The following is a 21,455-nucleotide window of genomic DNA, read 5'->3' on the forward strand; positions in this document are numbered from 1 at the left end:
TCAAGCGTTAAAAACTTCCTGATACAGACCTGCCTTCAGATGTATTCTAAAAGTTGTGCAATTCTTTATCTCCTTGACATCTGAAGGGAGGGCATTCCACAGGGAGGGTGCCGCTACCAAGAATTATGACCCGTTAGGCCCTTTAGCCATAAAATCCTTCCCTATAATCTCTAAATGGTCTGCATCCAGATCCAGTGTTCTTTAGAGAATACCATCTACTCTTAGAGCCCCCTATATCTGTCATTCACTGCTTTTAATCCCATCATTTAGAGATCCATTTTGTAAGGGCACTGAGCAGAGCCTTCTCAGTGGTGGCACTGCAGATGCAGAATGATCTCACTGGAGAGGCCTTCCATGAAACATCTTTCGACAGTGCAAAAACTTAGTTGGGTACTACCCATAGAAAGTATCTCTGCCATCTTCCTGTGCCATATGATTCCTGAATATAAACATTCCTATTGCAGTACACAAGGGATGCTACAGATATTAACCAACCATGTAAAAATGTCTTCCAGATTGCAACAGTACGAAAAGAACCACCTATAAGGTGCCCTTTGGTACTAAATGAATTGTTTACAAGTCTGCAGCTTGCAAATCAAAATGTGAAAGGTATTAGAAACGCAGCACCATGCGTGGACAAGGATGTGTGTGGTTTAAAGTGACTATATATGCTTTCAGTGTCCATCCATATAGAATCACAGAATTGTAGAGTTGGAAGGGACCCAGAGGTTAGTGGGAAACCCAGAACAGATTTACGGGGTGCATGGGGACAGGGGAGAAAGATTGTGGGTGGGGTGGTTGTGGGTGGGGTGATCCAGGAAAAGGGAACATTACCATTCCTGTGTGCAGTGGCAAGCAGGGATCCTGTCCTAGCTATGGAGGTGGGGGTCTTCAGCACCCTGCCAAGAGGCCCCTGAAGTCTGGCACCAGCCCCGCTCAGCATATCAGGCTTTTAATAATGCCCATGTGTCACTCAAAAATGCTAGGTCTGTATACCCAAGAGATGTGTGCTGAATCAACATGCAAACCACCCCCAATTTCTATGCATTTATCGGGGGGGGGGGTCTTCTACACAGAGCCTGTGCATGACAAGCTGCATGCGCAGATCCTAACCAGTACAGCTTGGAGGCATATACATGGTGTTCCAAAATACACAGGTCAGGTGCAATTTCACATGCTTTTGTCTGAGTACAGTTGCTGTGCAAACGTAGCTGATGGAATCTTTTATTGTTTGTCCATGATAGAAAAGTCCCCCTAAATCAATAAATCTGCTTCGGTAAATAAATGTAAAGCAAACCGTATCTTTTCCCACTAAGGGACTATTTCTTGCCAAAGTTTGTAATGCTCTTTTTCCTGAAAGAGAAGCTGATTATGGCTGACAGCACTCTCATTTGGAGGTCAGTAGGGCAATAGGTTAAATATTATGGCTGAAGAACCTTCACTCAGGAAAAGACCCACACGGTATAATGCAGTCTTTGACAAGAACAATCATATGAGGGAATAATATAATAATTCTTTTTACCACAGGGAAATTATTTACACATAGAATATGTGTGATTTTCTACCAGGTCTGGGCTTTCTAAATTGTCATTCAGATATAAGAACATTGTTGCTATGCAGCATTACTAGCCAATGTTGTTGTTGTTTAGTCATTTAGCCGTGTCTGACTCTTCATGACCCCATGGATCAGAGCACACCAGGCACTCCTGTCTTCCACTGCCCCCCACAGTTTGGTCAAACTCATGTTGGTAGCTTTGAGAATACTGTCCAACCATCTCGTCCTCTGTCGTCTCCTTCTCCTCGTGCCCTCAGTCTTTCCCAACATCAGGGTCTTTTCCAGGGAGTCTTCTCTTCTCATGAGGTGGCCAAAGTATTGGAGCCTCAGCTTCAGGATCTGTCCTTCCAGTGACCACTCAGGGCTGATTTCCTTAAGAATGGATAGGTTTGCTCTTCTTGCAGTCCATGGGACTCTCAAAAGTCTCCTCCAGCTGAGCCAGTGTGGTGTAGTGGTTAAGAGCGGTAGACTCGTAATCTGGGGAACCAGGTTCGCATCTCTGCTCCTCCACATGCAGCTGCTGGGTGACCTTGGGCTAGTCACACTTCTCTGAAGTCTCTCAGCCCCACTCACTTCACAGAGTGTTTGTTGTGGGGGAGGAAGGGAAAGGAGAATGTTAGCCGCTTTGAGACTCCTTCGGGTAGTGATAAAGTGGGATATCAAATCCAAACTCTTCTTCTTCTCCAGCACCATAATTCAAGTCATCAATTCATCAGCGATCAGCCTTCTCTATGCTCCAGCTCTCACTTCCATACATCACTACTGGGAAAACCATAGCTTTAACTATAGGACCTTTGTCGGCAAGGTGATGTCTACCTAGACATAGAAAAAACTTTTTAAAAATCAAACATTCATTCATAGGTTATTTTCTATTATACTTTTATCAACATTTTGTATATTGCTATCACAGCAAAAGGAATAATTTAATGCATTATTGCACGCCACCCCAGTCTCTGAACGGTTCAAGATTCCAGGGGTTCCAGGCACTTACTCAGGGTTCATGTTTCCTTCAGAATCCAAGCCTATGATAGAGGGGTTCACAGCATTAACACTCCAAGAGGATCTTGCTTCTCCCATAGCCACAGCCTTGGATTCCATAGAAATCAGACATAACACTTTGTTGTGTATATTGGACAGACCCAACTGGTGTTCCTTGTGCTGTTTCTCCATTGAAACCTATTTGCTAATGGAATAGGAAGGGAGCAGATATTTGCCAATACCTTCTTAACTGCAGCCCCCAGCCCCTCTCCCCAGAAATCCTTTCTGGAATATTTGGATTCTGCCAAATCAAAAGCCCTCATCCTCATAGGAGGGCACAAACTGGATACAACTCATTACCACCACCATCTTATAAGCACTTTGATGTGATTCAGTCCTTTTTCTGTCCCTATAGTCGTGCAATAACTTCTGCCTAAAGAAAAGCAAACTGCCTTCTGGCTGCATGGAACCAAACTATAACACACACACACACACTTTTGGGGGTGAGGTGGGGGCACACAGGTCTGTGAGCCACAATTGCTATATCAAATCCTCTATCTACATTTTAAAAATGTGCTCACTTGCACATTGTGTTCAGACAAACAGATCTTTTTTCTTTTCTTTTGACATGATACAATGCCAAAGACAGAGGAGCAAGTAGCTGTTTACATGATCCTTGAAGAGCGAGCCAAGATGGCAGCTCAAAAACAATGCACAAATGGCAGGGATTCTACAGCTCTTTCTGGGATGCACAAACAACAGTTAATAATTAGAACTGGAACAGGATTCTGGAATAGTCAGTGGCGTATGACTATCCAGTTTTCAGTCATTAAAAGAGGGCAGCATTTATAATTTTAAACCTTTAGATTTTTATTTTTATTTTTTTTAGAAAAAGAATTGCAACAATGTAAAGCCAAGGAAGTAGCTGAAATATAAAAGCCAACATCACAGAGCACATTTAGAGAGAACCATTGGTTTTCAATTGGGGGTTTTTTCCACAGCAAATAAGATGTTGGCTGGCAAAGGATATGTAGCCTTTTCGAATGCTGTCCAGATGGCCCCTGTGAATAACGCAGCACACAGCAGCGATCTACTTGTTGGACAGATAACTTACAAATTTGGAAAAAGCCACTTGAAGCGCTCCTTCATTAAGCTAATAATGTGTCTGGTTACATGGTAAACAAGAGTCAAGGGGCTTGTAACATTTTCACAAAAGGAGTAAGTTTCAGCTGCTATGGCAACCTGAGCGATCCCTATGAAATCAGTTCTTAATTATCCCAGACATCATGAATCCAAGGATGCAAATGACTTGTCACAGGGGGAAAATGTGTTTAGAAAATTACATATAAAGAAGCACATCACTGCTAAAGCCCACCTTCCCTCTTCTCCAGTCCTCCCGCATCTAACTTCCACTCTGGAACGAGAACTGGAGCTTCACCTCCACGCCTTCTTTTAGCTGTGAAGGACAAGATACAGGGTTATAAAAAAGAAACAATTGAGTAGAGAGAAATGGTCCCCTGTCTTTCATTCACTTTATCTCAGAACTCAAGAGCCCATGGTTGTCCAGTGAAATTTATGGTCAGTAAGCTCAGGACAAGCAAAAAGAAATCCTCCGTCATGAAACGCACACAATTTATTTGTAGAAGTCATTGCCATAAGATTTTGCAAAGACACTTGAGTTATATGAATTGAAAATAAGAAGACTTGTGAATATCAATTTCCAGCTCATTTTTTTTAAAGCTCAGAAGTAATCATATTACTATCTTAACATATTCTAAGAATAACCTACAGCACAAGGGATTCTTACTGTTGTTGTTAAAAACATTTGTGCTCCACCTTTTGAAATTTGCTCAAGGCAGCTAACAGTCGTTAGAAAACATAAAGTACACCATACAAAAACAAAAGGGAAACCTAACACAGTTAATATGGCAGTAAGATAAAACCAAATCAAGCTATTCTGTCCTCCCCCACTAGGGCTGGTGTAGAAATTCAATTCAGTTCACATTTAAAGGCAAAACCTGCCTAATTTGCACCCTATGAAACAAAGCACGACCATTCTTCAAAATTTTCACTTCTCCAAACTTTGCAGTACACGTACATGCATAATTTTATTTGTATGTTGCCTTTCCACACCTCAAACCATGCTCAAGTGGCTTACAACGTGAAAAGAATTCATAGCTACAACATGACAAAAGTAGTCACAAACAATAAATAAAATACTTAAAAACACACAACCAAACTGAACCATTTCCACACAAATCACAAGATCTAAAATAAAGATACAAAAAGGCAACAGCAGCAACAAATCCCCAACAACCATCCAGTCAACCACCCACTCTAGGTGTTCCCCAGGGCCACAACACAACTGCCCTTGCAAACTGGTGCACAACCTTTCAGAATGTGTCAGAATCCTTCTGGTTCCATTGGTCCTCAGGAGTGGGCCCCTCAGCTCCGAACAATGCCAGTTCCCAGCATTTTAAAAGTGGGCTCACACATCTTGTCTGACTTTCATAAAATATACCGCTGCAAACATACTCTAGTTAATAAATAACACAAACAAGCATTTAGCTGAAAAGCCATTTAACATCAACTGTAATAAGTGACAGGCAAAATTATGATGGAGAACACCTATTGAAGAAGATGAAATATGACTCAGAGAAAGGGGAGATGATCTGTAATGAATGCAGTACAACCGCTTGTTTACGGTGATTGCTGTGTTCAGGCTGAAGGGGATGCATTAAAACATGCCGAATCATGATGATAGCTTCCATTTTCCTAATAAGGCTGTATCCCTTCTAGTATTATTATGTAAAATGTAGAATGTAGGTAGTAGGAGTTATAATGTTCAATAATGGTTCAGTGTAAGTATATAAATGTACAAAGCAGGTAGATTAGATGGGTGGAACATTCATTTTCTTGTCAGGCCAATGAAAGTCAAACTTAAAGTAAGCAGTCCTTTGCTTCTTGCATTATGTTTTTTATTTTTTTAAAAAAACACTTCTTGTTATATTTTGTATCTTTGAAGGAAGATGAACACTTAAAACAAACCAGCTGCCTCTTTAAGTTATAAAGCTTGCCTTGTTGAAACAAACACTAATATTTAATTTCCTTAGCAAGCACAAAAGAAGTTGATAATAACAAGCTAATTATCTAAGTTAATTATCTAATTATCCAGGGCCTGCTCTTGCTCCCTGTGAAGTCAAATGGCAATTTTGCCATTGGAGTATAAAGAGGCCTCGCAGCATTGCAATGTCATTGAACTCTATTGAAATAAGTGGAAACACGCCAATATTAGTGCAATGAATGGTCTAGAAGCACCCGGTGTTGTACTATTGTTGATGCCAAGTGTGTGAAAACCAGAAATGTGTCTTAAAGGTGGGTCACTGAGTCCCTAAAGATGCCGTCTTTCTAAAGAAAGTACAGGATATAACATTTAACATAATAATACCTAGGAAATAAGATGTCTTGGGATTTTAACTCTGGTTACTGCAAATCAGTTGGAGCCCATTAAATTCAGATTCTGAACATATTCTTTCAAGGCTGTTTTAAAATTTGCAATTTTGTGGGTTTTCCCATTTCTGCTTATATATCCTGACTGCAACAACTACAGGTGCACCAACTCAGGAAAGTGTGACACCAACAAACGCATGTGCTGTATAGATTGCTGTATTTGTGGCTCTCCAGAACAAGCTGCCACACAGAAACCCAGACAGGGTAACAGATGACTATTTTTTTAAAAATTGCCATGGTTCCAAACAACCCATCAGTTGGCTGGATCAAGTGAACAGTGGAGTAGCCAAGTTTACAGGTGACCACAGGATGATGAAAACCTAGAAATTTGCATGAACAATGGAGCTACTACAATAAGCAGAAGCAACCTGGTAACATTCCTAATTGTGAATGGCCCAATAGGAATGATGCTCTATCATGGTATAGTGCCATTCCTAGGGATATTCTTTTCATTTATGTTATGTACTGAGTTGAATAGGATCCAAAATGCAGCAGTCTGATTGATCCTAGAACAATAGGCTCCAGAATGCGGCAGTGTGATTGGTCCACAGGAGCCACCCAATCCAGCTCCAGGTAGAAGTGAATACGTAACCTGATTGGCCTACAGGAGAATCCCGGAATTAGTCAATCACGTGGGGACCATTGTGTAAATAATGTATATAAAGCAGAGATTCTGGGGGAAATTCCATTCCTCCTCACTACTATGAGCTGAATAAAGAGCATGAAATCCACTCTCGACTCCGAGTATATTTCAATTTATTTGTTTTTTTAAAAAGGAAAGATGGTTGCCCCCACTGGCCTGAAAGTTTCCAAAAATGCACTTTTGTGGGAAACAAATGGCCCCATGAAAGGAAGGCATTTTCAGCCCAGCCCAAGATACAACCAATGGAAATGACTGAATTAATCCCTAAGTGGTTGTATTTTAGAGGATACATTACAGGTTCCATTACAGATTGTTGTCTCCTGTACTATGCTGCTGCTGCTACTATGCCTTCTATCAGTGCAGCTAAAAATAGTGCACTAGAAGCAAAGTCGAGGATCATGCCCTGCATGCAGAACTCCCCAGGTTCAATATTTGGTCTTTCCTAGGTAGAAAGACCCCTGCCCAAGGTCCTGGATAGCCAAAACCAGTCAGAGCAGACATGCTAGTCAGACTAGATGGACAATTGGCCTTACTTGGTTTCAAGCACTAATCATTGTTTGGGACCAATACTATTGCTGTGATTTCTTTGATATAACACCACACTGCATATCTTTCTGCTACAAGTGAATATCTTGGCTGGTTTTAATTTATTGTGTTTTTCTTTCAAAATAGCACCAAATAAATAAGCCCCTTGTCATGATTAATCACTTGCCAAACTTCATTCTGAAATGATTTCTTTCTGAGTTTATGGAAGTTCATGAAAAGGGTAAACTTCAAAGTTGCTGAAACACATTGTTTTAATGGCAAAATGCTTAATTTTTTTTTCATCTGCAGTTTTAAGTTTTATATTACATGATTTAGCTTAGGGCAGTATTTTAAGGATGAATTATAAAGTTTCCAGGAAGTAGCTTTATAATCAGAGTGCAAACATTCTTCAATAGAGCACTGTAAATACAAAGACAAAACCAGAGATGGACCTGAACCAAAACAAAATCCCTAAACACAGAGCTGAAAAATAAAATAAAATAAGGTATTGTTCATAGAAATGCAGTGTTGGAAGAGAACAGAAGACCAGCTCGTCCAACCAGCTGCCCAAAATGTAGGGCCTCCCACAGATAACCTACACAAGCGAGAACATGTTGTGCTATGATCAGGGAGCAAAAACAGCACAGAAATTCCACTTCACTGGAGCCAAATAAACAAAGCCGCATACTACAGGGATGGGTATGGAAGAGGTACAGTTGAGTGATGTGGTATACTAAAGCAACAGTGGGCAACCTTTGGCTCCCAAAACTAGTTAGGCTCACCAGGCCTCTGCATTTGGCCCACAAGGCCATTTTGTCCTGCCCTATAGTGTGGGGCAGATAAGGCAGGGTATGCAGACACTGCCAATCTGCTATGGCTGAAAAGCACTGCACTTCTGCAATCACCACCGTGGTCATCCACACTTGCAAAGGCACTGGGCCTTGCAAGTGCCATCAATCCACTGATTGTTTGCTTTTGCAAAGTGCTGTGCCTTTGCTCAAACTGATATGAAACCGAGCAGACAAAGGAAAATGGGTAGCATGACATGCAGTTGACAGGTGGGCTCAGCCTTGGCTGGTGGGAGATCAGGAAGGTAAGGATCCAGACAGCTCATTGGATCCAATTAAGGAGAAGTATCTGATTATTCTTTTAATCAGTTCCTTGAGTCTTGTCATTTAATAATCATTGGGTTGAGTCTACCAAGGTATGATAAACGAAGGAATAATGTGCATTTGGTTCATTTGTACATACTTAGGCTTAGATGTGGCATATTATAGAATCTCAGACAATGCTCAGAATGATAGATTGGGTGTTCATCTACATGGGATTCCCTATTACAGAGGCACTACTAGCTTCGACTAGAAGTTGTGCATTTAGTAACCCGATGCTAAGGAACACTTCCAGCAGAGATCCAGCAGGCATCCTCTTGCAATTGCTTTTTTTGTTAATCAGTTTAATGATTATTTGTATTGTTTTTGATGATGTTTTACCATTGTTCATTGCCCTGAGTTTTTATATGATGGTACAGAAATACTGTTACAGATGAATATAATAGGTAGGTAGAATGAGCTAGACACATGTCCTTATTGCGTAGGTATGTGCCAAGGTTAAATATGTTCTGCCTACTCAACTGTTCCTTCTGGCTCTCATGTTTTTATCTGTATAGTTTCCAGTCATGTGCCTCTCTCTATTTTGTTATAACAGATTGTACTTAAATGTCACTGAGCTGGCTGCTGGTCTTGATGTAGGATAGAACTGTTCTCACAAAGCTGGAAGCAGTAGCACTGGACTCCTCATGTCGTTTGCTGTTTTATATGTTGCATGGTGTTCCTCACAACTTCCTCCAATTAGGAATTGCTATTTCTCATGGGCTTCAGAAATCTTAACATGTTTTGCACTACAGCCAGATGCTTTGTACTAACATCAGCCTGAACCAACATAGGGTGGAGTTTTAGTTCAAAACATTTGGAAGGCACCAGCTTGGCAAGTGCTAATAGTGACTAGTGGGACATAGCAGGGTAGGGTGGGATTGTTTACCTGGCTTCCCAACATGGAGGTCACTGCTGGTAACCAAGAATGGGAGGTGGCAGGTGGCATGAAGGTGGAATGAATTGGCCACAGAAAAGGGAATATTAAGTTGGCTTTATTGCTGTGCCTGTACCACTAGACACTACTGGTGAATGCTATGTGGAATACAGTATTTTGCTCATAGTTTCTGCCTGCACAGTTCTTTCGACACACTAAATTCATCACACAAGAGCTGTGGTCACCCAAGGCTGCTTTTCTGTTTCAGGAATATTGCACCTCACAACACTCAAATCACACTTTTGTACCTTGAACATATTACTGGTGAAAAGTAGTTGCAACAAATGTCATAGGCACCCAGTGGATTTTAAGAGCTTTTCCTTTCATTAGCAGTTATGCTTAGTGACAATACGACTCTTCCACTCCATGGTACTTGTTTGTACAATTTTAAAAGATAAAAATAAACACGTTTGATGCTTTGTGCCACTTTCCTTTCCAAAATTTGGAAGTGCTCATATAAGGTTGTTTTAAAAAGTGGTAAAACAGGACATTAACCTTCACACAGCAGCAATATTTTTATGTGGGCTTCTTGCTAATATTTTTTTTAATACATACTGTCTGTTCTACCTGCCATGACACTAATCCGTATTTTAAGAAGCAGTTGGGGTACATAGTAACAATACCTAACTAATGCCGCCATCTGTTCTGAGTGGAAGTGGTATATTATTTATTGCACTTATAATACAGTAGAGACTAAAATGAAGTCAGCACATTATTCTACTAATTGTGTATTTTGCCTAATTATACCTTTTTTATCATAATGTGACTAATATGAAAGCAAATAGCTTTCACTTTCTTTAGCTTTCTCTCCTTAAGTGCAAGACAATTGTTTGCATCCCACCAGCCTCCACTCAAAGCTGCTGCCTTCTCAATGGAATGCTCCCCATGTCGTCCCATAAACTACTCTACGAGATGCTGGAAATACTGTGTGTTCCTACGGCAATTGTGTAAGTTTCCTTCTGAGAAATATATGTCACACCTGTGCACTTCAATTAAGTAATTGCCATTTTTAACGCAAAGGGAAGAAAGCACCTCAGCACATACTCTATCAGTGTATTATTTATTAGTTTATATTGGTGGGGGGGGGACCCACCATACATATAATGTCCCATACTCTCCAGCCTAGTCCTGCCAAACAGGTAAACCTCTTCTGTGTCAGTTTTGGACTGCAGGTGAAGTTTCCCATGACTTAAAGCAACTCATGCCAAGGAGAAGAGTTCTAGCCTTTTCCCTGACATGTCAATTTTCTATATGATTTTTTTCCCCTGATGAAGCATTCAGTTATATGAGTGTCCACCTGTAGCCTGAAGTGGTAAAACTTTAAAATAGGTTTAGCTCATTGTCTGCCATTTGGGAGTACTGGGTGTCAGTCTGTCACCAAGCATCACAATGACCTGGTTCACACATCACTTTTAAACCATGCTTAAGATAAACTATACAGTGGTACCTCAGGTTACATTCACTTCAGGTTACATACGCTTCAAGTTACAGACTCCACTAACCCAGAAATAGTACCTCAGGTTAAGAACTTTGCTTCAGGATGAGAACAGAAATTGTGCAGCAGCGGCGCAGCGGCAGCAGGAGGCCCCATTAGCTAAAGTGGTGCTTCAGGTTAAGAACAGTTTCAGGTTAAGAACAGACCTCCGGAACAAATTAAGTTCTTAACCCGAGGTACCACTGTAGTTTATATGTAAAAGGATGTGCTGGCACACATGGTTGAAATGGAAAGTGTTTTGTTCATCCCCTGCTCCTGTCACATTGCCAGGAAACAGGCCATCAGCCGAGACAGCATTGCATCTGAATTTAGGCTTGTGGTTTGTTTCTCTCCAAACTATGAATGGTAACCAAGGTTTGTTCTTGGCTCAATGATTGTGGTTGGTTTGGAAACCTAAGGTTTAAACTTAAGAGTGAAGTGCAAATAGCTTTATCTTCATCAGTTTGCTCATGTTTGAAATATCACCTTCCTTGAACCAAGCTGGCAGGTCTAGATTACTCAATGTCTGGGTAATGTCAGGCAGAAAGACACACAGACAACAACAGTTAATAAACTGGGGGGGGGGGCAGAGAGTCATTACAGAGAGAAACCTTTCCACATATCTTTAGGAATAAACTGCACCGGGTGCCATAGTATCCTAAGCTTCAAGGGTGCCACATCTGAGTGAATTCAAAGGTAGGAGTTGAATGAACACAAAGCATTACTTAATAACTATCAGCTTCCCTTGTACGTATATTGAGTTTGGACCACTTTGAGTTCCAGCTTCCTTCTAGAGCCTCACTGGTACATAACTGATGGCATCAAAACGAGTGACATTAATGAGACTTCCAAAGGCATCCGGCTTGTGTCCCATGTTTCAAATAAGCAGACACAAGCAAGCATGGGGTATCAAAAATTCTCACACATTTTGTGGAGTAGTTGTAAAATCTTTCAGTTGCATTTATCACCTAGCCTGGATTACTGATATGACATTATGGGATTCCCAATGACATACATAATGGAAGTGTAATATACTTTCATCACTGCTGGTGTCCAGCACTATTAGGGCTGTGGATAATGGGGCAGCTTCCTACAACAAGAATGAAGATATCAATGCAGCATTTACTGAATAGTCTGGTGGCGGTACAATTGTCAGCTGCTCTGGAACTCTAGGAATCTATTACCATCTTTGCCTACCATCTTGTATACTCTATCTTTGCATTCTTTGAATTAAAAAGTCTATTAGTCATCCACACGCCTGAACCCTCTCTCTCTCTCTCTCTCTCTCTCTCTCTCTCTGTGGCTACTGACTGGTGTTTGCACAGCTGGAGCCATTGGCTAAAGAGAGAGTACCTCATCAAAACAAGGACAGGTGGCAGCGCCTCTAGACATAATGTACATTTAGAAAACATTACACCAGACACAAAATTAGAATGAGTTCTATGGAGTCGTTGATCAAAGCGATTGAAATGGTGGACATATCATTAGTCAGAAGTGCCTTTATAGTTAAAGCTATTTTGTAGAATAAGCAAAGCATAAAAAGCACAAGAACTATATGGAAATACAAGAAGATAGTACTGCAAACCAAGAAGAAAGCTATCGCCAAAAACCAGATGGGTTTTAGTTTAAAGTAGCTTTGTATATTGTGATTGAGTATTCATTTATTCTCACAGAGAGACTACATGAACCAAACTAACTAAAAGTGGAAGAAAACCATGATATTCAGATGATAGGTATAACTTTTTAATACCGCACATTTATTCTCCAGATGTCTGCTCAGTAAGTGAAACCATACCTAAAATCAGCTTCTGGTGCTGTTTAGCACACATATTTTAAGAACCTACTTTAAATATGCAATATGCTGTCTTAACTTTGGATATGCTTTCTCAGTAATAAGATGCAGAGATTGCCAGCCTAGCAACTATGAAGAAAGCTTCATCTCATTGATTTGTATTATATAGAGTTCACTTAACAGCTGGATCTGAATCTTCAGAGCACTGTGTTAACCCATCGCCAACTTATTTGAACGTCACTTAAGAAAAATACAGAAGGAGTTTGATGTACTATCTATAAAATATGCATCACAATCTATCCAGTAAATGCGTAAGTACTTCTATGATGGGCTCAGAGACTGGCTAAGCTGAGGAAATATGACAAGACTGGGACTGAGCCCACCATCTTGTCTGACTTTAGGATGGCAGACTTTTAACAACTTTGAACTTTGGGGATGTTCCTGGATCCATCTTTGTCCCTGGTAGCTCAGGTAGCTTTAGTGCCTTTTACCAGCTATGGCTGTAACACCGACTATGATTGTTCCTGTACAGGGATAGTCTGGCCACAGTGATTCATGCATTGGTAACCTCAAAACCTGATCATTGCAATGTGCTCTGTGGGCTTATTCACACTTAACTTTCCTCCACTCTTTCCAGGTATGGTCAACACTTTAAAGCTTTGTGTCTTAATGTCCTCTTTTTTTCTCCCTCCAGAGGTTTCCCTGCAAAATTCTGGTTTTAAAAGCTCAATTGAGAAAATATCAAACAGCAGCACCCCTGATCTGATGTTTGCTCTGAGTGGTAAAGAGTGTGTTTCTGCAGGGAAAGTTCTGGTGCAGACATTTTTTAAACCCACGTGGACACAGAGCTTTTAAATATGGACTTGTACCTGGAAAGACCAGGATCACTGGCGGAGGAACGGGCATGTGGAGGGAGCGGACCACCCCCAGCACCACTATTCTGGTAGGGTGCATCGCAGCAGGGGGGGCAGACATGCACCATGCAACTCCCATGCGCCGGGTGCCATGCCCCCACAGATGGCGTGTCACGCCCCCAGAACACACACCACGACCCTGGGGCTGGCGCAGCATGCCCTCGCAGGTGGCGTACCATGCCCCCGCCTGCTCTCTGCCCCCAGTAGCAGAGTATGCAGCTTCGCCACTGACCAGGACAAAACGTAAATGTGGATAAGCCCAATGTCAGGCTACCCTTGGACCTAGTTTGGAGGCTCCTGCTAGTGTAAAACTAGATTGTTGATGGGAACAGACTACTGCCAACACATAACTCAAGTGCTCAAAAGCTTACAGTGGCTGCCCATACACTAACTGACCATGTTAAAGGTCCTTTTACACAGCCCTTAACAACTCAGGTCCAGAATACTCTCAGGGAGCACCTGATATTCCTGCCCTATCACTGAGGTCCTGAGGTCTTTGGGAGCACTCACCAGGTCTTTGGGAGCCATGCATTCAGTATTGTGGGCCCAGTCTTATGGACTTCTCTTCCAGTTGAGGTCAGATAGGCCCCCTCATCGTTGAACTTCCAGCACCTACTGAAGACCTTTTTTAATTCCAGAAGGCTTTTTAATTCCACTTTTATTTTAGTTTAAATGCATTTTTATTTCTATTGTATTAAGTCTCCTGTAAACTGCTTTAATGTGACTGCATGATTAAGCAGTATACAAATTGTAGAAATATACAATAAAACATGGGTGATCCCTGATAATACCATTTCAAGAGACTGGCAAGATAATGGCATCAAACTATGACAGCTCAGGATGTAATGGAACAAATGTCAATGAGGAGAATATTTGATCTTGCACCTAGAATTCAGGTGCTCCAATCAACATGCAAATATTTGCTTATCGCCTAAATGTGCAATGGAGTGAGGCGTGGTGCTGGCCTCCAAAGTCAGGAAAGATTTGATCAAAAAAGGCAAAGGAATAGATCTAAGTGTGGAGTGTTACTGATTTTTGGTGGTCTTAAGACTATAGGGAGGGAGGGAGAAAGAAGCAGCTTACACCACATATGATTCCTAAGCACAAATGCAAAATGTTTGTAGTTACACTGCCTTGTGCCTGCCAACTGTTACAACTGTTTGAAAATTATTTCAAACACAGTAACAGTCTCTTGTGTGTGGACAGTAATTTATGCTCTGGCAGGTCTTGGAAACTGAGCAAGGTTTCAGATCTAAGTCATTTTCTCACCATTTTTTATAGAAACACCTAGCAGAAAAAGACCTCTCCTGGTATGCTTTTTGGTGACCTATGTTAATACAGTTCCCCCTCATTCCATATATATCTACAATCTTATTCCAAACTTCACTGAGAAACTGTCGCCTTGTTCCATATTCATTGTCACACGCTGTTGGAGATGGAGAGCTCTCCCCCCTCCTTTCTTTTTTCCCAGAGAGCTGAAGGTGCTATGATAGAAGCATCCTTGCCTGTGAAATCTCACAGTAGATTTTGCCGGTTGTTATTTTTTTAAAATCTTCTGCCATTCTTGCTTTGAAAAGTGCTCACAATGGTTTACAGTACTAAATCACACAAATACTCTTAACTGTAGACACCTAAAAAGAACGCTGCCTTTCTTGAAAGTATCCACAATGGCTCAGGGCAATAAAATGCACACATATCCAAGTGCCCCTATAGGACAGAAGTAGCAGTTATCTGCAAAAGATGCTGGTTGTGTCTTTTTAGGAGAAGTAAACGCATTCAAATAATTTATTTTGTTTCATGTGGCTCGACGAGTTTTCCTCTGAAGGCCTTCCCCGTGCAGAAATTTGGGTCTTGCTGTCTCCTGACCAGAAAACACCTTTGTCGGGGGCGGGAAGGATCTCTGGAGCCGCCCTGGGAGCAAAGATAGTTCGAGTTTGGGTTGCGGCTGATGATTTCTGCTTCGCGATCGACCGCCACTTCCTTCACCTCAGCTCTGAGAAAATAAAAGTGATCCACTTTCCTGTATGGAATGGGAATTCGCTGCTCGGCCGGGCCAAGAAAAAAGACTGCGCACCACACACCCACACACCAAGAGATCTGGCAGTCAGCAATTCTTAGAGTCTCGATTTTCGTACTTTCCCGCGTTTGGGGGCGCACTTCACCCCGTGGGCGCCCATCCACATCCCCGCCTGCTCCCTCCGGAGACCAAAGGGAGGGCGGGAAACGGACACGCCCTCGCCCTCCTCCGCTTTTCTTCTCAGAGCGCCTCCCGGCTTGCAGGCCCGAGGAAGGGAGCAGGCTGGCAGCTCGCCTTTTCCCGCCCGCTGTGCATAACCGCCCAGGCTTCCTCTCTCTTCTCCCAATACAGAACTTTTCTCCCTCGTATCTCGCGGCAGCAGCCCCGGAGATCTCCCTCATTCAAGTGTGCGTGCTGAGGGGAAAGTGTGACATTTCTCTCTGAAGAGACAGCCCGCGTCCTCCGGGGGTGCGCGCGCGCTTGTGTATCGGCGGTGTCGCCCCGGGGGGAGCCTCGCCTCGCGCCTGGGCTTGCCATTTGTGCTGACACAAACCCACTCACGCGCCCGCCCGCCCGCCACCTCCATTGCCAGCGAGGGCGTTAATGATCCGGAGGAGGCGGAGGCGGCAGGAAGTCGGTGGCAGGAGGGCGAGCGGGGAAAGTGTCGAGACTAGGCAAGCGGGGAAGGGAGGTGGGTTTGTGGTGGGTCGAAAGATACGCCCCGCACCGGCACCGTCAGTCAGGAGACAGTAACGGGGGGAGAAAAATGGAGCTGGAGCAAGGTGCATAAACCAGAAAACACACGCCGAGGGAGGACAAGCTCCGTGCAAGGGCGCTGCTGGGCAGTTGTAGGCAAACACAGCTGGGCTTCTGCCAGTTGCCGGCTGGTGGTTGAACGAGGATGGTCAGAGCGCGCGCAGGCAAGGAGACGGCGCTCAGGGGAGAGCGGAGTGGAAAGCGCGGGGAATGCAATGGATGGGGCGCCCTGTCAAGATGGGGCGCGCAGCAGGTGGCCAGGGCCCAGTCCGCGGGCGCGCGTTGCTGAAGCGGCTTGAAAGCCGGTACACGGCGCTTTTGCACGGGGGTGGAGGGGAGAGGCGGGAGGCGAGAGGACAATGCGCAACAGGGAGCAGGAGAGAGAACACGGAGCTTTTAATCCCCCCAAGTAGAGGCGAGGCGCTTCCCCGCAGGGGTGCGTGAGACTGGGCAGCAGGCGGCGGCGGGAGGGGGAGCATAACCACCGGGCTGCGCCGGTGGGCACCACTGATCAAAGGGGGGGGGAGGATGATGGAGGACGAGCAAAGAGGGGCGAGCGAGCGAGCGAGCGCCTATTCTTAAAGGCGGCCGCGACGTGATAATCACGCTCCCAAGTGTCCGCTGATGGCAGCGAGGCTACAGCTGAGGCGGGCATGTATACGGCATCTTCAGGTGACAGTGCTGCCTGAGAGCCTCGCTAAATGGACTATCAATCTGGTTCTGTATCTGTAGGAAGGCGTGGAATTATGAGCATATTCTAGTGGAGGGGAGAGAATAACGCCGGCTGGCCACGTTCGGGGTGTTTGGGTCCCGAGGAGAGGGCGCTGTGGGCAGCGGTCCGTCCGTGGGTAGTTTTCCTTCGGCGACCAGCTGTGGCCGCGGGCGCGTCACGCTTTGCCCGCTTTACCTGGCGCGCGGAGACGCCCCCTCCCCTCCCCCGCCCCTTCACCCACCTCCCCACCCACCCCTTGTGGAGCCTACAGAGCGCGGAGAAAGCGAGGCGGCTCCTCTCCTTGCCGGCACGCTTCTGCCCTCCTCCTCCTCCTCGTCCGACTGTCAGTCCGTCGGTCCGCGTCCCTCCCCTCCCTTCCCCAACCACTCCCCCCCTTCTTCTCCGCTTCCCACCCACCCAACCAGCCACCTCCCCGGGTGAATTTCAGGGCTCCCGGGCTCCTTCTGTTTGTTTGTTGATCCTTCCTTTGGGGAGGGGGCTGAGAGTGGGAGAGGGGGGGAGAGAGGGCGGGGACTTTGGGCTTTGGAGACGGCGGCGCCTCGGCTCTTATTGCCACTGAGTTGCGCTTCTCCTCCTCAGGCTGCGGGAAGGAGCCGCCTGACCGCTTGGCACTTCTGCTGCCTTCCTCTCCTTCCACCGCTACCAGTGGTCTGGATTGCGGCGGCGGCGGCGGCGTCCCATCGCGTAGGGTGCCTTGGGGCTGCCAAGCCCGCAGCCCAGCGCGCAAGTGGCCAGGTCAGTAGCCCTCGAGCGAGCGCTGGGAGGAGCAGGCAGCGCGCACCTCTCGGGTCTCTTCTCCTGGCGAGCGGATCTCCCTTCCAGGAAGGGATCGCTGGCGAGGAAGACGCCTGCGCCCCTCCTCCTGTGACGGGCGCGCTATCCCGGGGTGAAGAGGGCAGGAGGGCGGGGAGGGAGAGGGCTGAAGCGGGCCACAAAAAGTCGCCTCCGTCCTCACCGCTGCTTTCCCTTCTTCCTCCGCGTAACAGACAGGCGCTCATCTCATCCCGGCGAACCCTTGGAGACTTTTGCAACCACTTGGAGAAGACGGAGAGCTGCAAGGGGTGTTGTTACTTCCCCAACTCCCTTCCCCTTCTCACTGTTGGGACTTCCTCGGTAGTTTTTCCTCCGGTGCTTTTTTAAAAAAAACAAATAAAGTCTGTTTGGAAATGGCAAAGGCAGTGACGCCTGGAAAGGGAACAAGTGTGGGGCGAGCCAGAGGAAGCCGGAGCTAAATGACAGGATGCAGGAGACTTGAGGAGATACACAACAAACAGAGAAGCGTCTCTTGTACTAACGGGACTCTTGCTGCTGCTGCTGCCGCCCGCGCTGCTGTGCCGACTGAGCCAGCTTTCTGATCTTTTTGCACCGGCCCTACTGGAGGATTTAAGATCTAAGAGGAATTGTGCGCTGAAGAGACCGGATATTTTATTCTCTTTCTTCAGTCTTTCTGTACTGAGAAAGGAAGATGGATTGGGGACTCTTCCTGCACTGTGTTGCCCTCACCATTACCCTTGGCAGGGCTTTGAAGAGTGGTAAGTGACTGACACGGAATCTCTTTCAAGTGAAGCCAGGTAGCTGCAAGCAGAGGGCCCCTTACCTGAGCTCCTGATATATAAAGCCAACTGTGAAACTAACTAAGATAATGGATAAAAGGAAGCTGAACACAAAACACTGGGTATTTACCTTGAGTTTCACACAATCTTTGTTTGGCTACCCATCCTGAATGCTACCTAATGCAGGGCTTGTCTGATTCACAAGAATCAGAATAGCCAATTACTTTAATGTTTCATCCTTTGGCAATTGCACAAGATTCCACTTTAAAACCTGACAGACAGTGAATACTTAAAAGGCAGGGTTTTTATTGAGAGACAGGGGGAAAGTGAAAGTTTAGGGTCATATATTTGATTATCTTTTGTAGCTATGAGTCCCCACAGGTACCTATTTCCAAATCCTCATCCTCCTCATCCATCTATATTATGCATTAGGGCTCACAGGGCACTTATTGTCTCAAGCTAAGCAACCTAAGGTACTGTTCATACACAACAGTTATAAGAGAAATCCTATGGCACAGACTTCACATCTGGTTTAGAGGGAGCATTTAAGAGCTGCTTCAAATTGATGGAGGCTTCCTTCATTCAGCAATGAAATGACACCCATACTAGCTCCCTAATCTATGCAGTTTTTAAGGATGCTCTGCCTGGAATGGTTGACATCTTACTTGCACACATGGAGGGGGGAGAGTTATTAGGAGTTTTTCCTTCCCAGAGCAATTTCTGAGCAATTATTATTAACTAATTACCAAATATTTATTTTTAGTCTGACTAGGATTTCAATCAAAGTAATTAAAAGAAGGTAACACTCTCCACTTAGAATGGTATATTCTTTTAATAAGGGACCACATTAGGAGTGTTCTTTTACTGGAGGATGTAAATCACACCTTATGGTGGAAATCAGTCTTTTCTCAATATATTTTGAAGAGGTTGGTTAATTTAGCAAGAAACAAGTTCTTCCTCTGCTCCTTCATGACCAGGAGAAGGGAAGAAAGAAGTCTTTAAAGAAGTATTAGCATGTCAGTCCCTGAAAATCATGCCAGAGATCCTGTTTGGCCTAATCTTTTTGAAGAGTGTAGCTAACTAGACCTAATCTTTCAACCTGAAGTCTTCCTTTGCAAAGATAACAGGATCGCACTGTATTTCTGCATCGATTTGCAGGCAGTGTTGAATTAATGGAGATGAGTAAATAAGCAGGGATGAACTGGAGGCATAAAGTGGAGTGAGATGTATAGCGTGCCTTTTTGCTATTACGAGCAATATCATTCTCTTAAGTGCTGAGCCAACCATAGGAAGATCTGAGGGGAAGGAACTATGAAGCTGTCATTAAGTCTGAGCAGTTATAGGCATAATGTAATAGCCCTGTAGAGTCACCATGACCATCCATCTCTTCTGTAGCTTAGCAGACTCGTGGATGCCACATCTACCTCTGTCCAGGACTTGTGTCTGCTAAATTAATTCATTAACCTTATGTAGGTAGACTGGTCCAGAGTCATTAGAAACTGCTCCTCTTAATCAAGTGTGCGAGAGATTGCACAGAGCCAGGGAGTCTAGCAGCTCCCCACATTATCTTATTATACTATCACTTTCCCAGGAGTTACCGATTAAAGTGCTGTTGGTAGTGAGCCCACCTAAATGTCTCCTAGAGTGACTCTTGTCAAGTGACTTGCAGCAGCAGCGCTGGTTTATTTCACTCGTTTAACAGATGCCAGATTCTGCCATGTTGTTTGCATAGAGCTAGAGTGGACTTAATGAGGCAGGATCATTTTCCAAGTCAGCTTGCACGCGGCAAATCATGCAAGATTGTCTCTGAAACCACATGCAGGAGGCTTCCAGATAAATATCATTGGCTGTGGATTTTGAACTCATTGTTGCAACATCTTTTGTTCTCGGAAATGAGACACGCGATACAAACTGTCAAGGCAGAAATAAATAGTAGCTCATAACCAACTCTGAAATAGCAATTCACTCAACAACAACAAAAACCCACAGCATACATCTCATTCCCTTCTAATGTTTCTTATAACGGCTGTAGTTTATGCATTTTTGATGTGCACTTTATCTTTCATTTCCCTTTGACCTGGTTATCTATAATAAAATTCTGCACATTTGTAACTTCGTGTCGAGTACAAGGAATGCCATTTCCAGTTCACAAGAATTTTATTAGATACAGAAGTTTCATATGTCATTACTGTGAAAATGGGCTGCCAGTGTGTCGTTTGTTAATGCTTGTCTGATTATCTGATGTTAGTAGAAAATATTTCAGTAAAGTTTCAAAGTGCCAGTGCAAACCTGCACAGAACAATGGAACAAGTGGCCTTGGAGGTTAGATTACATTGCCTCTGTTTCATCTTTCAATATTTATTTGTAAAGAACCCTAAGCATGGCTTTGGAGAGGAGCAACCAGATTTTGCTCAAGATATGGCTATTTGCACTTAGAGGGCTGGGGAACTTAACAGTTTTGTAATTATAAATAAACTTCATTTTGTTTTTTCTTGCTTTCTGTTACACTGCTCTTATCTGGTCTCCAAGCAGTGGGGGGGGGGGGGACTTCCTTAAAGGAGTCAACTGAATCATTGCTGCTTCAACAAATTCTACTTTGTTCTTTGGTAGTCTGGACTTGAAGATCACAGATAGCTTCCAATTGCTTAGATTTAGGATCTGATAAAACCAAAAGGGGGTTGTTGTAAACAGGAAGGGGTCTTGGAAGACAAGTTCTGTTGTCAAATGACATAGAGCAGGCTTATTGTCAGAATGCTAAGTAAAAGAATCAGATAACATTGCTCTCTGAATCACTCTCAATTAAAACCTATTACTTAATGACACTATAGTTTCCAATAATAATTAAGAATTAACCATTCATTACTTATTAATTATTAGGTGTAAAAGCTGTTATAATCACAAAGACCTCTGCCTGGATGAA

General features: G+C 43.9%; 1 protein-coding gene and 1 long non-coding RNA gene across 13 annotated transcripts in view; one reads left to right on the forward strand and one right to left on the reverse strand.

The window, feature by feature from the left end:
* Window positions 1-2,257: 2,257 nt before the first annotated feature.
* On the reverse strand, window positions 2,258-4,051 carry LOC310690276. Its single transcript, XR_014518018.1, has 3 exons — window positions 3,909-4,051; window positions 2,547-2,738; window positions 2,258-2,367 (listed from the first exon to the last, which is right to left on the reverse strand). It is a non-coding gene; the product is annotated as an uncharacterized lncRNA (long non-coding RNA).
* Window positions 4,052-15,740: 11,689 nt separating this feature from the next.
* NRP1 (neuropilin 1) overlaps window positions 15,741-21,455 on the forward strand; it is a 127,940-nt gene continuing 122,225 nt past the window's right edge. For 4 of the 12 annotated variants that reach the window (XM_083466710.1, XM_083466719.1, XM_083466718.1 and 1 more), the window contains exons 1-2: window positions 16,078-17,693; window positions 17,969-18,514. In XM_083466710.1, the coding sequence (XP_083322836.1) occupies window positions 18,448-18,514 (67 nt within the window). In that variant the 5' untranslated portion in view covers window positions 16,078-17,693; window positions 17,969-18,447. The other 8 variants (XM_083466717.1, XM_083466711.1, XM_083466714.1 and 5 more) reach the window with 7 other exon arrangements.

Source organism: Podarcis liolepis, assembly GCF_965112155.1.
Source record: "Podarcis liolepis genome assembly, chromosome: 12".
Taxonomy (NCBI): Eukaryota; Metazoa; Chordata; class Lepidosauria; order Squamata; family Lacertidae; genus Podarcis; species Podarcis liolepis.